This window comes from Myiozetetes cayanensis, unplaced genomic scaffold (genome assembly GCF_022539395.1).
Source record: "Myiozetetes cayanensis isolate MyiCay16 unplaced genomic scaffold, myiCay2020 scf2-11, whole genome shotgun sequence".
Classification (NCBI taxonomy): Eukaryota; Metazoa; Chordata; class Aves; order Passeriformes; family Tyrannidae; genus Myiozetetes; species Myiozetetes cayanensis.
Window position 1 is genome coordinate 47,441,990 of NW_026087411.1, and position 12,444 is coordinate 47,454,433.

General features: G+C 41.0%; 1 protein-coding gene across 1 annotated transcript in view; it reads right to left on the reverse strand.

The window, feature by feature from the left end:
- Positions 1–2,013: 2,013 nt before the first annotated feature.
- The window catches only part of FNDC1 (fibronectin type III domain containing 1), a 68,928-nt gene continuing 58,497 nt past the window's right edge, over positions 2,014–12,444 (reverse strand). Inside the window, exons 16-20 of the mRNA XM_050315700.1 lie at positions 10,009–10,088; positions 7,862–7,891; positions 5,583–5,744; positions 4,991–5,113; positions 2,014–3,590 (exon numbers count right to left, since the gene is read on the reverse strand). Of these exons, the coding sequence (XP_050171657.1) occupies positions 3,475–3,590; positions 4,991–5,113; positions 5,583–5,744; positions 7,862–7,891; positions 10,009–10,088 (511 nt within the window). The 3' untranslated portion in view covers positions 2,014–3,474. The remainder of the gene's footprint in view (positions 3,591–4,990; positions 5,114–5,582; positions 5,745–7,861; positions 7,892–10,008; positions 10,089–12,444) is intronic.

The window sequence follows — 12,444 nt, forward strand, 5'->3', positions numbered from 1 at the left end:
CGAGAACCCTTGGCATCTGTCACATGTTGGCAATTGTTCCTGATGCCTTTGAGGCAGAAATCCCAATTCTCACAAAAATATGGTACAGTGATCAGAGATTAGCATCTGGAGTTGACCAGGGCCAGACAATGCTTTGAGCAGCTTCTTTGCTTGTCTTTTCCTCCCCACCCCTTCCTCCGTTGTGTTTTTCTCCCTTTCTTTTTAAACTCTGTACAATTCCCCACCAGGCAGGGCCCTGGCATCCCTCCACCCCTGAGAGACTTGGATCAGAGGCGATGCAGGCCCAAGCTGTATGAATTTTCTCTCTGTGGGGATCCTCCCTCTCCTCCATCCTGTTCCCTCAAGAATCATTTCAACAAGAAGGCAGGAGTAGTGCAACACCCTTCAGGGACATGGCATTCTCTGAGCTGGCGCCAAGGGGTTGAAGACCAGATGTAGATGTGGCTTTGCCAGTAAGAGGGGCATGGGAGGAGAGCTGACAGAGGAAAAGACCCATCCCTCTCTCATTAGCACCATCTGGAGCTGTATGACGTTCCCTGCTACACAGGACAGTCACAAAGCTGTACAGCTATTTCAGTTCAGATGAGATTTAGCTCCAAGCGGGTGTGCTGCTTCTCCTGTGGTGGCACAGCAGGACCAGTGTGTCATGGGGACAGCAGGGAAGTAGGGAAGGAAAGGGGAGGGCAGTCCACTGCTCAGGACACTGACAGGGTCTTGGAAAGAGGATCTGGGTGGGATATGGCTTTCCTGACCCACATGGCTTTTAGATACCTCTGTTACCCCACCACCTCTTAGGTGAACAATGGCCAAGACCAGTACCATCTCTTCAAGAAACTAGCTAGTATCACAATAATATGTTTACCCTACACAAGGGGCAAAGGATGTAACTGTGTCAATCAGATCACCTCATGTTACACAGAGAATTTACCCAGACCTCAGACTGAAGGGAACAGACTGCATACCATTGCACGTCATGTGTTTCCCTGCTGTGTCCCACTGCTGACTCTGCCCCAGCTGGTTTAGTGTCATAGAAGATTTACACTGGAAGGGAAGAGTGCCCTTCCACCCCTGCCCCAGCACCCTCCAGTTCCTCCCCTGCTGAAGCTGCAGAAAAACAATGATCTCAGCTCTTCACCCATAATGACATCCCTGAATGGGACTGTCCCACCCCAAGAGTTCTTCCAGAAGGGAATGAAGGAACCATGTCTCTGCAGATGAACAAATCAAAATCTACCTATGGTCTCTGAAGGAGAAGTGCAGCTCGTCTGCAAAGCTGCTCTCCGGACACTCACCCCAGCCTGTATTGTTGCAGGGACCAACATGTGGGACTTTTCACTTCCCTTTGCTGAACTGCATGAGTTTCCTGACATCTCATTTCTCAAGCGCATAGAAGTCCCTCTGATGAGCAGCTCCGCCCTCTAGCACATAAACCACTCCCCAGCCCCAGTTTAGTATCAGCAGCAAGCTTGCTGATGGTGCACTCCACCCATTCACTCCATCCTATTGTCCAGGTCATTGGACTGTACTGGCCCCAGCACCGGCCCCTGGGACTGGCACTTGCAACCAATTGTCATTTTGACTTTGCACATTGAGCCTCAAAACGCAGCTAATTTCATATCCGCCTTAAAGTCTAACTATCCAAGCCATATTCCACCAATTTTGCTACAAACAGACAGTGGGAGACCATACCAAGCGCCTTACACAAGACAAAGTCAATGAAATTCACTATTCTCCCCTCTGCACAGAGACACTCATCTCAACAAAGAATATGATCAGGCTGGTCAGGCATCATTTCACCTTTGTAACTCCATGCTAACTGCTAACCATCTTCAAAGGGAACAACACGTTCACACGCTTCCAGTCCCTTAGAAAAAGTTGACACTTACTCCTCTTCCAAGGAGGACTTTTCAAAAGCTAACAATTTGTCACGTTGTTAGATTACATGACACAGATGACCAAAAAGGATGGAACCATGTATCATAGGTTTATTAGGGAAAAAAGTTATACTTCAAGACCATATATTTTGCACTGTACTGAAGAAAAAGTGTGAGAATAATTAAAATGTTAAAACCCAAATCACCATGAAAAAGAAAATGCTATTTTAATCACTTTAGTCCCTTTTTTGTTCCCATACAATTTAAAATAACTACAGGAAGAAACTCAAAACGTGTTAGTACTACACTACATCTAAGCTGGAACAAGAGTGAGAGATGAACCAGAGAATGGATCAGTCCCCCAGGTATACCTATTATTCATGTCATCTTTTGCTTTCTGGTTTGATTGGAAAAGATTTCAGTAGTATTCTAAAGGAAGTGTATCCCAATTGTCCCTAGGGTGGATCATAGTCAAATGAGCTTCCTGCTAGTTGACTCCTGTACTGGTGACTTGGGCTTCTTTCTGGAGGGCAAATAAGTTAAAAGCAGTTTCTAATTTGCAACTTACTCATCCTATGCCTCTGCACAGTAACGTGAAAGATACTGACAAGGAATAAATAACATACAAAATAAGATGAGAATGGATTGAAGGAAAGTTGCATTACAACTTTTAAATAGCAAAGTTTAGCTGACAGAAAGTTTAACTGATGCTGATAAACTGCTGTGTATGTGTTTTTGCAGGACTAACAGTGCCACTCTAACATGGATAGAGGGGTAGATTCCCATTGATTGTCCAGTCCAAAGGCTGCCAAGCAAGTTCGACACAGGTCTTTGATCAGTAATTCAAATGTTAACATCAACAGTACTCACAAGAAGAATACAGTTCTTTCCTTGGTTAATATATTGTGCATAGCAATATCTCAAAGAATTAACAGCACCTTTTACATAAAAATTCCAAACATATTTATCTAGTGAACAAGAAAATCTCAGGATCTCTAAACAGTACTTCTGCAAATGTACAGTACTGTATTTATATAGATATAGATACACATATATCTCACAGTGCATTTACACTGTGACCTGGTGATTAGTCCAGCAGTGGGTGAACCCACCAGGTAAGTCTTCAGGAGAATATATTGCCTTTGGTGGGTGGCCAGTTACATGGCATGATTGCATAGGGGAGCCCCATGGAGAAAAGGACAGTTTAGCATCCCATTAAGCAAGCACAGCATGCTTAGGTCGTTCCTGTAAGATATAAGAAACTTTCAAATTTTCATGGCTAATACAGTTCTGGTTTTCACAGGCTGCACACATTGCAAACTTCTCTCTATGCCTTAAAGACACAGAGGAGGAAGGTAGGACACCAAACTTAAATCCTATCCCTGCTTCCAAGCAGAAATCAAGCAGCACCACAGATACAGGCTGGTAAAGGATGTCCATGTTTGGCTTCACAAGGGTTTCTTGAGCATCTGCATTTCACTGGTTTGCCTCATTTACCCTTTTTTATTTTATTTTTTTTCTTTTCCAAATCAGTTGCTCACAGTCCTCTGGTAGAAATAATTCGAAAAGCATGGTCTGCCTAAGACAGGAAAACAGACTACTACCATTTTCCTGGGATGGGCACGCCACACTCATACCAGCCCACGTAGTAGTAGGGTGTTGTGTATCCAATGCGTCCAAATGATACAGGTTCCTGGCGGTACTGGCGGTAGTATCCTGTCAGGAGAAAAACAGCAATTTGTATTCCACAACAAAGACATAGTAATTTAACAAGAGTAACAGATGCAGTGAGAGTCAATCTCACAACCCAAATGAAAACTTAGGAATAGTCTGGTAGGCAGTTGTGTCAAAAGGGTATTGGCTAGCCCTGGTATTTGGTCTAGATCTTTCTTGAATGATCTAACGCTCGTCCTTCATATTTCTTGTGGCTTTGACTGGTTTTACTGTTCAAAATCTCTTTAACTATTGTGTAATGCTATGGTCTGCCAAAGAGCTTCTGCATTTAACTCCAAAATGTGGGCATATTTCAGTTGTGTTTATGAAGTTTCTAAGTCAGTTTAAATATATAAAGGACTCTGGGGCAAAAAATACCATCAAATCATATTATCTCACAGGGTTTCAGCAAGCATCAGCTTTTCAAAAAACAAAAAGGTATCATTTCATGCAGTAAATATCGATTTAAGCCCTCCCTTCCCCTTTTTTCTTCATCTGCAGAAAGAATGTGACTGCTTAAAGCATTAGAAGTGCAGCATTCCTGTTCACATAGCTCGTGCATTGGAACATCTGAAACGCTCATGGCTTGTGCCAACAATATAACTTCTGTGTGCTCTCTGTCTCCTAGACCTAGTAATGCACATCTGGATTAATCATCCCTCTTCTGAACTGAGAAATACACTACTTCCCAGTGATATATAAATATCAGTGACTATTTCAGTTTCTTCCTGGTAACACCACCATCAAAAAGAATACCAAGAAATAATTTAACATAGAAACCATTAACACTAACTGAATAACTTAAACCAACAGACTTACTGAAAAGACCGGATGACTTTCATGATTGGTTTCCTTTTGTGAAGCAAGTTGTTGCCCTCTTGGCTATGTGATTGAGCAGTTTACTCAGAGGAACTCCTTCAAGGTAAGAATTTTCACTCTGAGAGAGTTATCTACCAGGCCAGAACAAAAGTACTGACCTTAAGTCACTAGACATACTCATATGTGTTTTGCATTGAGTAATCTGGTTAGAAACCATTCACAAAAGCCATATTTGCAAAGATGTTGCACATGGAAGAGTTTTGCACCTCAATTCAATGAGGCAGATCTTATCATTAAGAGAAAGGTTTCACAGACCTATACAATTGTTTCTTTACGGTTTTGCATTTTGTTCCTGTAAAGTATTTGCCTTATATGCCCCTCTCTTTCTGTCTGTATATGTCTCTCCACCAACAAGCTCTCTAGGACTTTCATAACCTGTTCTCACCTACTGCATCAGCTGGACTCCTCAGAGAGCTGCCAGCAGCTGTGAACAGTGCTCTGCTCTGTGCCCTGTTCCTTACCCCTTAATCCTACAGATGGGATGGCAGGCGCCTGGCCAGCATCCCACTCCCCCATTGCTGTACCTCGGATGGTGGGCAGGGCTTCAATGTATGACTGAGGTCCTGTTCTTCCATCCAGATGTGAATCCACAAATTGGCAGTGGTCCTCGCCCCTTCCCCAGCTATCTCCAATGCTGTAGAAGGTGTCTGAAGGGTGATACAGACATATTACTTAACTCAGCAATACTTTTGTTTGGGATGCTCTTTGCCACCAGGAAAATAAGGTGTGGAAGAAAGCAGGAGGAATCTTACAGTGACAAACACAGTATTAGCAATGAACAAATGGTGGCTGGACAGAGGGAGAATGCTACCTTCAGAGTACTGAAGAAGAAATTATGGAAAATAAATGGGTTACAGCTCCATAAGGAGTAGATCCTATTTTGCAAGTCCATGGGCCCTGCACCACAGGTGACAGGTGGAGAGAATTTCAACTATACTAGTCATTTGAATATAGCATGTGAAAGTAAATACACCCATATAAGCATTACCATTAATTCTTCTCAAGAGAAGGGCTCCCACATAACTGTCACACAATTCTCTCACATATTAAATGAAGAAAGTGAGAAGATGGAGATGATGAGTAATCTTATGTTAAGAAATTAATCTTGGTGCCTACCTTTCAGGTCATCACTGAGGTAAATTTTATACCTTAAGGAGTTGCAAAGAACCACTCCTACAAACTTGCGGTACCACGTTCGTTTCACATACTGCTTGCCAGTGCAGTCTGAGTAGGTGGGATCATATTTAAAAGTGAATGGGATCCAGATAGGCTCACCGCCTTGGGGAAAAAAGTAAATTCCACATTAGAGACAGACTTCAGCATTTTAATCTGAGTTTTGCTGAGGTTAACATCTAATAATATGTTTTACAAGACACACTGCAGCAGATTAATGCATAACATTTCTATATCCAGAAATACTACTTCAAGAACAAATACTACTAAAAAAAGAGAAGAGATGGGCTTGATTAAATCCCTTCTAGGCAGCAGAAGGCAGCAGTTAAAATGATTAAAAAATATGATTTCATGTACTGAACCACAGCTTTAAGTAAACAGTCTCATTTGTTGTAATAAGAATTCTTCTCTACTACAAAACTTAACCCTATTACTGAACAACAGACGTTAAGAATTCTGTGGTGAGTAACAGCCTGAGATGTGATTCTTGCTATCTGGTTAAAAAGATCGTATCACAAATGTGCTTTTCTGTTTTGTTTCTCAGATGACATCAAAACAAGTGAGTTTTCAACAACAAATAAGCGAGATCTTTTTGGGAAACTCTGTTCAGAGCATTGCTGCAGAGGAGAATACTTAATTGTATTGCAAAAGACTAAATATTCCTACTGCCTTACCTAAATGTTTGGTTTATACTAGACAAGACAATATGATTTATTTTGAAACTGATGTTGTGGTAATACACACAGAATGATACAAAAATCTTCCAACGTGATAATTGGTATTTTTGTTTCTAGTTATAGCACAAAGCCCTGCTTTTACTGTGCTGTTTTGAGGTGGTTTACAAATGAGACTGAAAGTTTTTTCTGTTAGTCATTCTTCCTCCCTCTCACTAGGCACAGGGTCCAATCCTGAAAACACTTGCATGTGATCAGCAATCCTTAAAACTCCACCACCGTGAATACAAATGTTAACTGGACTGATTTTACTCAGCCACACAGGGAAGGGATTACACGATTTTGGCCATAGATTTATCTTTACAATAAAACAATAAACTACTGCTTGAATGCAATTTTATTGCTGTGACTAATCTGCTTTTGTCCATCACTTTTGTCCACCTCTAAAAATCCTGAAGGATAAACTTAGCATGACCTGTAAGAGCTGCATGGGATGTTCACAATCTCTTGATTTCCACAAGTTCCCAAAGCTCTTCTCTTTTTGGTCTATCTTAACTCTATTACTGCTGCCACACAAAGTATTTTCTCTTTGTCCAGTTGGAGAAGAAACTACACATGCAAAAACCGTCACCTTCCAAAGCCTCCATTCTTTGAACAGACCAACAAAGTAACTGATAGCATAAAAGCTGAAGGTGTCTGGGGACAGGGAAAGGTCACCACTCTCAGAGGCCTCTCACACTGACTATCAGAGACACAGTGTGCTCTGCAATACCTGTGCATCATCAGAGACTTCTGAGAGGACACAATAAAAAACCCCAAGTATAATAAAACAGAGAAGGAAGGGAAATGCTAGACACTATTTTCATGAACAATGTAACAAAAAAGCCCCAGAACCAAGCATTTTAATTGCTTAGGAAAGCTGACAGAGAGAAATAACTATGAGGGGGTTTTTTCCTGCATCACTTCTGAGAGCACATACTGCCTGGGGTTACCCTACCAATGTTAGCAAGGTTAGTCCCGGCATCAGAAAATCAGATCTTCTGATAAGGGTTAAACTAGCTTATTGCAAATTTGAAAATAGCTCAACAATTTGGAAAGCTCAACAGCTTTGTGGCATATCATTTGGGTCAGTAGCAATTCCTGAGTTTTTTAGCATTTATAAGAGCGTGATGATTTGTACAGGTGAGCATGAGAACTAGAGAGCTGAAAACCTGATGCTGCTATTCAAGCTATGCTTAGGCAACTGAAGGACACAGACAGAAGCAATATAGTTTAATGCTTAATACTAAGCAATTTAAGCCCTTGTACTAGGCAAAAAGATGGACTAAAATCAAATGTTTATTCGAACATAGTTGTACAATTTTTCTTTTCAGAAAACAGAATAAGGGACACTAAGACAAAAAATGTTTTGTGAATTAGTCCCATGAATTACTACCTGCTTAAAACTGTAACTAAAACTGCATGTTTAAAGGTTTCTAACTTCTATATTCTAACTGTTTTGCACAGGTTTTATGCACTTTATGAAAGAAACAACAGAGTAAGACTTACCAGGTGGTCTGACAATGAGGAGAGGATTGTCTAGAAGAATAAAACAAATAAAAAATTTAGTACCTTTTCCAAACCTTGTTTCATAATATGAACCATACAGTCACTCAACAGAATGTCAGTACAGTGCTTATAACTACATTGTGAATGTGGGACTTAAGACTGTTTTGTCAATTCGCATACATAATGTGTGTTTGTTATTCTGCTGTTTTCTCAGTTAAAATTTGCCACAGGATTTTATATTTATTTTGATACTGTAAAAACTCTATTGAGATTAGTATCAAAGTCCATAGCCAGCTTTGAAACATCTCCTCTTCTCAGAAGGTCCTCAGAGCAGGAAGACAGCTTCACTGTATACTTCTGAACAAATAGTGGGCCTGCCCTCCAACAGGAAATTTAACCTAACCCTTGCATGCCAACCGTGGTCTCAAACATCCATCATGTTCAGCACAGTTCTTCAGTGCTATTCATAAATATGTGAAATGTATAATTTTAACCCTTTCTGTCACAGTGGCAGAGATTTTTGAGGAGCTCCCTGGGCAGTGCAAGGTGCATCGTTCACGCCCTCAGGAGCTTCATGCTTGAAATACTCTAAGTAAATAAAGATGGAGTAAGGATAACAAAACAACATGACCTAATGCATTAGCTTTTCTGTATTCGTTACACTGCAGTTTCTATCATCTCTTACTGTGCACAAGATACTCAAAGAAAAAGCACAGTGCTTGTCCACTAATGGGGAAGAAAAACTCTAAGGAGTTTTAAAAGTTTGATAAAAGAGAACAATGGGTTTCTGCTCTCTTCAGTGTGTTACTAGGGGTAAGATTGAACATTCTCAATAAGTTGCTTGATCCCATGATGGCATTCTTCACTGAATATTCCCATCAGCTCAAACCTTACGGTTGCATTAGAAGAGCAATCTGAATTAGCAACTTCTTTCTCTTATGACCAATTCCATGACTGTAACTGTACCACCTGGCTTTGTATTTAGCACCAGTTTTGTACTTATGCCACCTTATGGAGAGCCACCTTTGGCTACATGACAAACGAAAGATCAGTGTTGCAAACCAAACTTTAAATTTGGTGTATTTAATATGTTAAATAAAGCTCACAAAATAGCTGATTTTGGATGGGAAAACTAGGCATTCAGACCCACAGACTGGTAGCCAGCTAATCAGGAAAATGATATGCAAGACACAGCACAGCAACAAAGAATCACAGAATCATTTACGGGGGGCACAATCACTTCCCTGGTCCTGCTGGCCACACTATTGCTGGTAAAAGCCAGCATGCCATTGACCTTCTTGGCCACCTGGGCAATGTTAAATATTTTGCTTGGATTTATACTTGAGCTTCTTAGTCCTTTAATGAAAATCTGAATAGGTTACCCAGAACCATTTTTTTATCTTGCATTTTTGCCTCCCTTCTGTGATAACTTACTTGCACAGTTCTTAGTGGAGCTTCTGAAGTGACCATTACAGAGTGAAGCCAAATGAGTGAAGGCAGAGACTTCTGTTGTTAAAAGGGCAAAATTTGCAAGAAACAACAGACCTTTCACTAAAGCAGACTGAAAAATTTGTCCCTTATTATTTAGTGAAGTCATTGGCCTCTGGCTTGATGGAAGTAGAAGAAGAAGAAATGGGCAAAAATATCTCATTTAACACACTATTTTTAGAAGGGGATGTTGCTCTCAAATGTACTATTAGCCCTGTGAAAGAGCAGCATGCCTTGTCCAAAAAAAAGAGCAGAGAATTTTGTCTGTCCAATGGAACTTTTGCCTCCTATATTTGTTCCAGAGACAACCACTTCCAATTGTTTAGCTGTCCACAATTAGGAAACTACTTTACTAAATGTTTGGTCAATCTATCAAAGATATTAAGCTTCCCATTGAACATTATTAGTCTCATGTATTTGAAATTCAGCTTCCTGTTCCCTGGAGTTCACTTTACTGTCACTTACATTTTAATAGTGGCATTAGGAGTGCATATTATTTTCCTGGTTTAACTGAAAGCAAATAATTAAAGTAAAAAAAAAAATTCAAAGAAGCAAGTTCAGGATAATCACCATTATTAGCATGCTGGTTTCAGTCATTGCCCAGCCACATCTATTATTAAAAAGTCAATTTTGAGATGAAAATAAAAAGCAAACCATACCAGATTCTGTGATAAATGAGACGGAAGAGCTAACAGGTCCATAACCAAAGGGATTCTTTGCTTGGACTTTAAAATAATACCTGAAATAAAAAGACAGGGGAAATAAGATTAAAACAGATCCCAGTGCAATGGTTAAACTATAATAAGAACCAAACCAGCAGAATAGCACCAAGTGTCCTTTTCATTAAATGGAGTTGGATACTGAGCCAGGGTATGAGTTGGCTGTTACAGACAAATGTCTCCTTTTTGCAATTGCTCCCATGAATATTTTTGGATCATTTATTTATATATCATCCCCCTTCCAAAAGCCACATACAACTATATCCACTTCCTATGAAACGACTGATAGCAAAAGACTAAAAGAAAAAGTTGGAAGGAAATCAAATTCTGATCTCAAGAATAGTTTTAAACCAGATTAACTCCTAGGAAAGCAGTGATACAAACTGCAAACTGAAAGTGGATCAGATTTATATGCGATCAGAAACTAAGCTTTTGACCTTTGTGTAAAAACTCCAGCAGCATTAAGATCCCATTAAGATTACTTGAGTAATACAAGGAAGCATCATGTTGCCTTATTGATTCCCCCAAAGTTTTTTAATCACATGCTTAACTCAAAGCACATGACTCACCACTAGAACTCCATTCTTTGCTCAACAGAAGCAAAATTATCCTCACCCTTAGAGAAGAATACGTGTAAGCACATTTTTAGTTCATTTCCAAATACAATGACTTTTAGTTGATGCCTACCCAGTCATTTTCCCCTAGATTAATGTTTTCTTCTTTTCCTTTTATATTTGTACCAGTCCAGCAGAAACCAGTTAGAATGAAAGATTATTGTAAAAATTTCCAGCATAGCACTTTTTAAAATTCACTGAGTTTAGGTTTTCCTTTCTTTCCTCTGTGCTCAGGTTCATTCTTTTAAAGAAATTAATAAAAAGTAAAAAATTCTTGTGCCTCTGTAATATTGACATCTCATCTGGATCTTGATTTAACCTCTCACCCAAAAGCAGACATCCTCAAAAGCTCTATACATGACCTACATAACAGGGCAAATGATTACTTGCATGGATGGTTGCCACCAGTGGCTGGATTATCTCACATGAAAATATCCCATCTGAGTGGCAGGCCTAATGCACCTCAGTTGTGGAAAGGGAGCCTGCTTCATTAAAAATATCAGGCTGCTCTTGGTGGTGAAGCTCTCCCCATCCTGCACAAAAACCTGCCAGTGCTGGTTCGCTTGCATGGGCCACACTGGGCTGAGACATGATACTTACACTTTACAGTCTCCCCTGCAGGAGGAAAATTCAGTACAATCCTGTTGCAAGAACTTTGCTGGTTTTAGTCTGCCACCCAATTTTTACCATGTTCACTTTCCTGTACCACCAGTTGTACATTACCACAGAATAGGGCCTGGAGGTCGCTCCTGAAAGGGCCCTCTCTGGCCTGAGCATCAGCTAAGCTCACAGGAAATTATTCCCAACGATAAACTGGAGGCAATGTGGTTGAACGAGCCCACTGGCAAAGATGACTGCCTTTTTTTCACAGAATCAAAGAATCAACCAGGTTGGAAAAGACCTTTGAGATCATCGAGTCCAACCTGCGACCTAACAGGTCCAACCTTTAAGATCATCGAGTCCAACCTGCAACCTGTCAACTAAACCATGGCACTAAGTGCCACATCCAGCCTCTTCTTGAATATCTCCACGGACGGTGACTCCACCACCTCCCTGGGCAGTGCATTCCAGTGTCTGATCACTCCCTCTGTAAAGAATGTTTTTCGAATGTCTAAAACCTCCCCTGGCACAGCTCAAGATCATGCTCTCTTGCCCTACTGCTGATTGCCTGGGAGAAGAGACCGAACCCCACCTGGCTACAACCTCCTTTCAGGTAGCTGTAGAGAGTGGTGAGGCCTGCCCTGAGCTTCCCGTTCTCCAGGCTAAACAGCCCCAGCTCCCTCAGCTGCTCCTTACAGGGCCTGTGCTCCAGTCCCTTTGCCAGCCTCGTTGCCCTTCTCTGGACACTCTCCAGCACCTCAGTGCCCTTCCTAAACTGAGGGGCCCAGAACTGGACACACTGCTCAAGGTTCATCCTAACTACTGCCAAGTACAGGGGCAGAATCACTGCCCTGGTCCTGCTGGCCACACTATTCCTGATACATTAAAAGGAGTATCTTTTAGCAAGTAACGTGAACTGCTTTGCCTCAAAATCAAACTGATCTTTACGAGAAGGATGAAAAGATGTGCAAGTAAAACCCTTCTGTCTTCAGCAGAAGAGTGGAAGTCACATGAACACTGGGTTTTGCCATGAAGCAAGATGGTTAAATCCAGGATATGAGCCAGGACATCATCTTGTTTACTCCTTAAAAATCACAGGTGGGTTGTCTAGGTGAAACCAATGCGAAGCTGCAGGAACTGAAATATTCTCGCCTTCATCTGT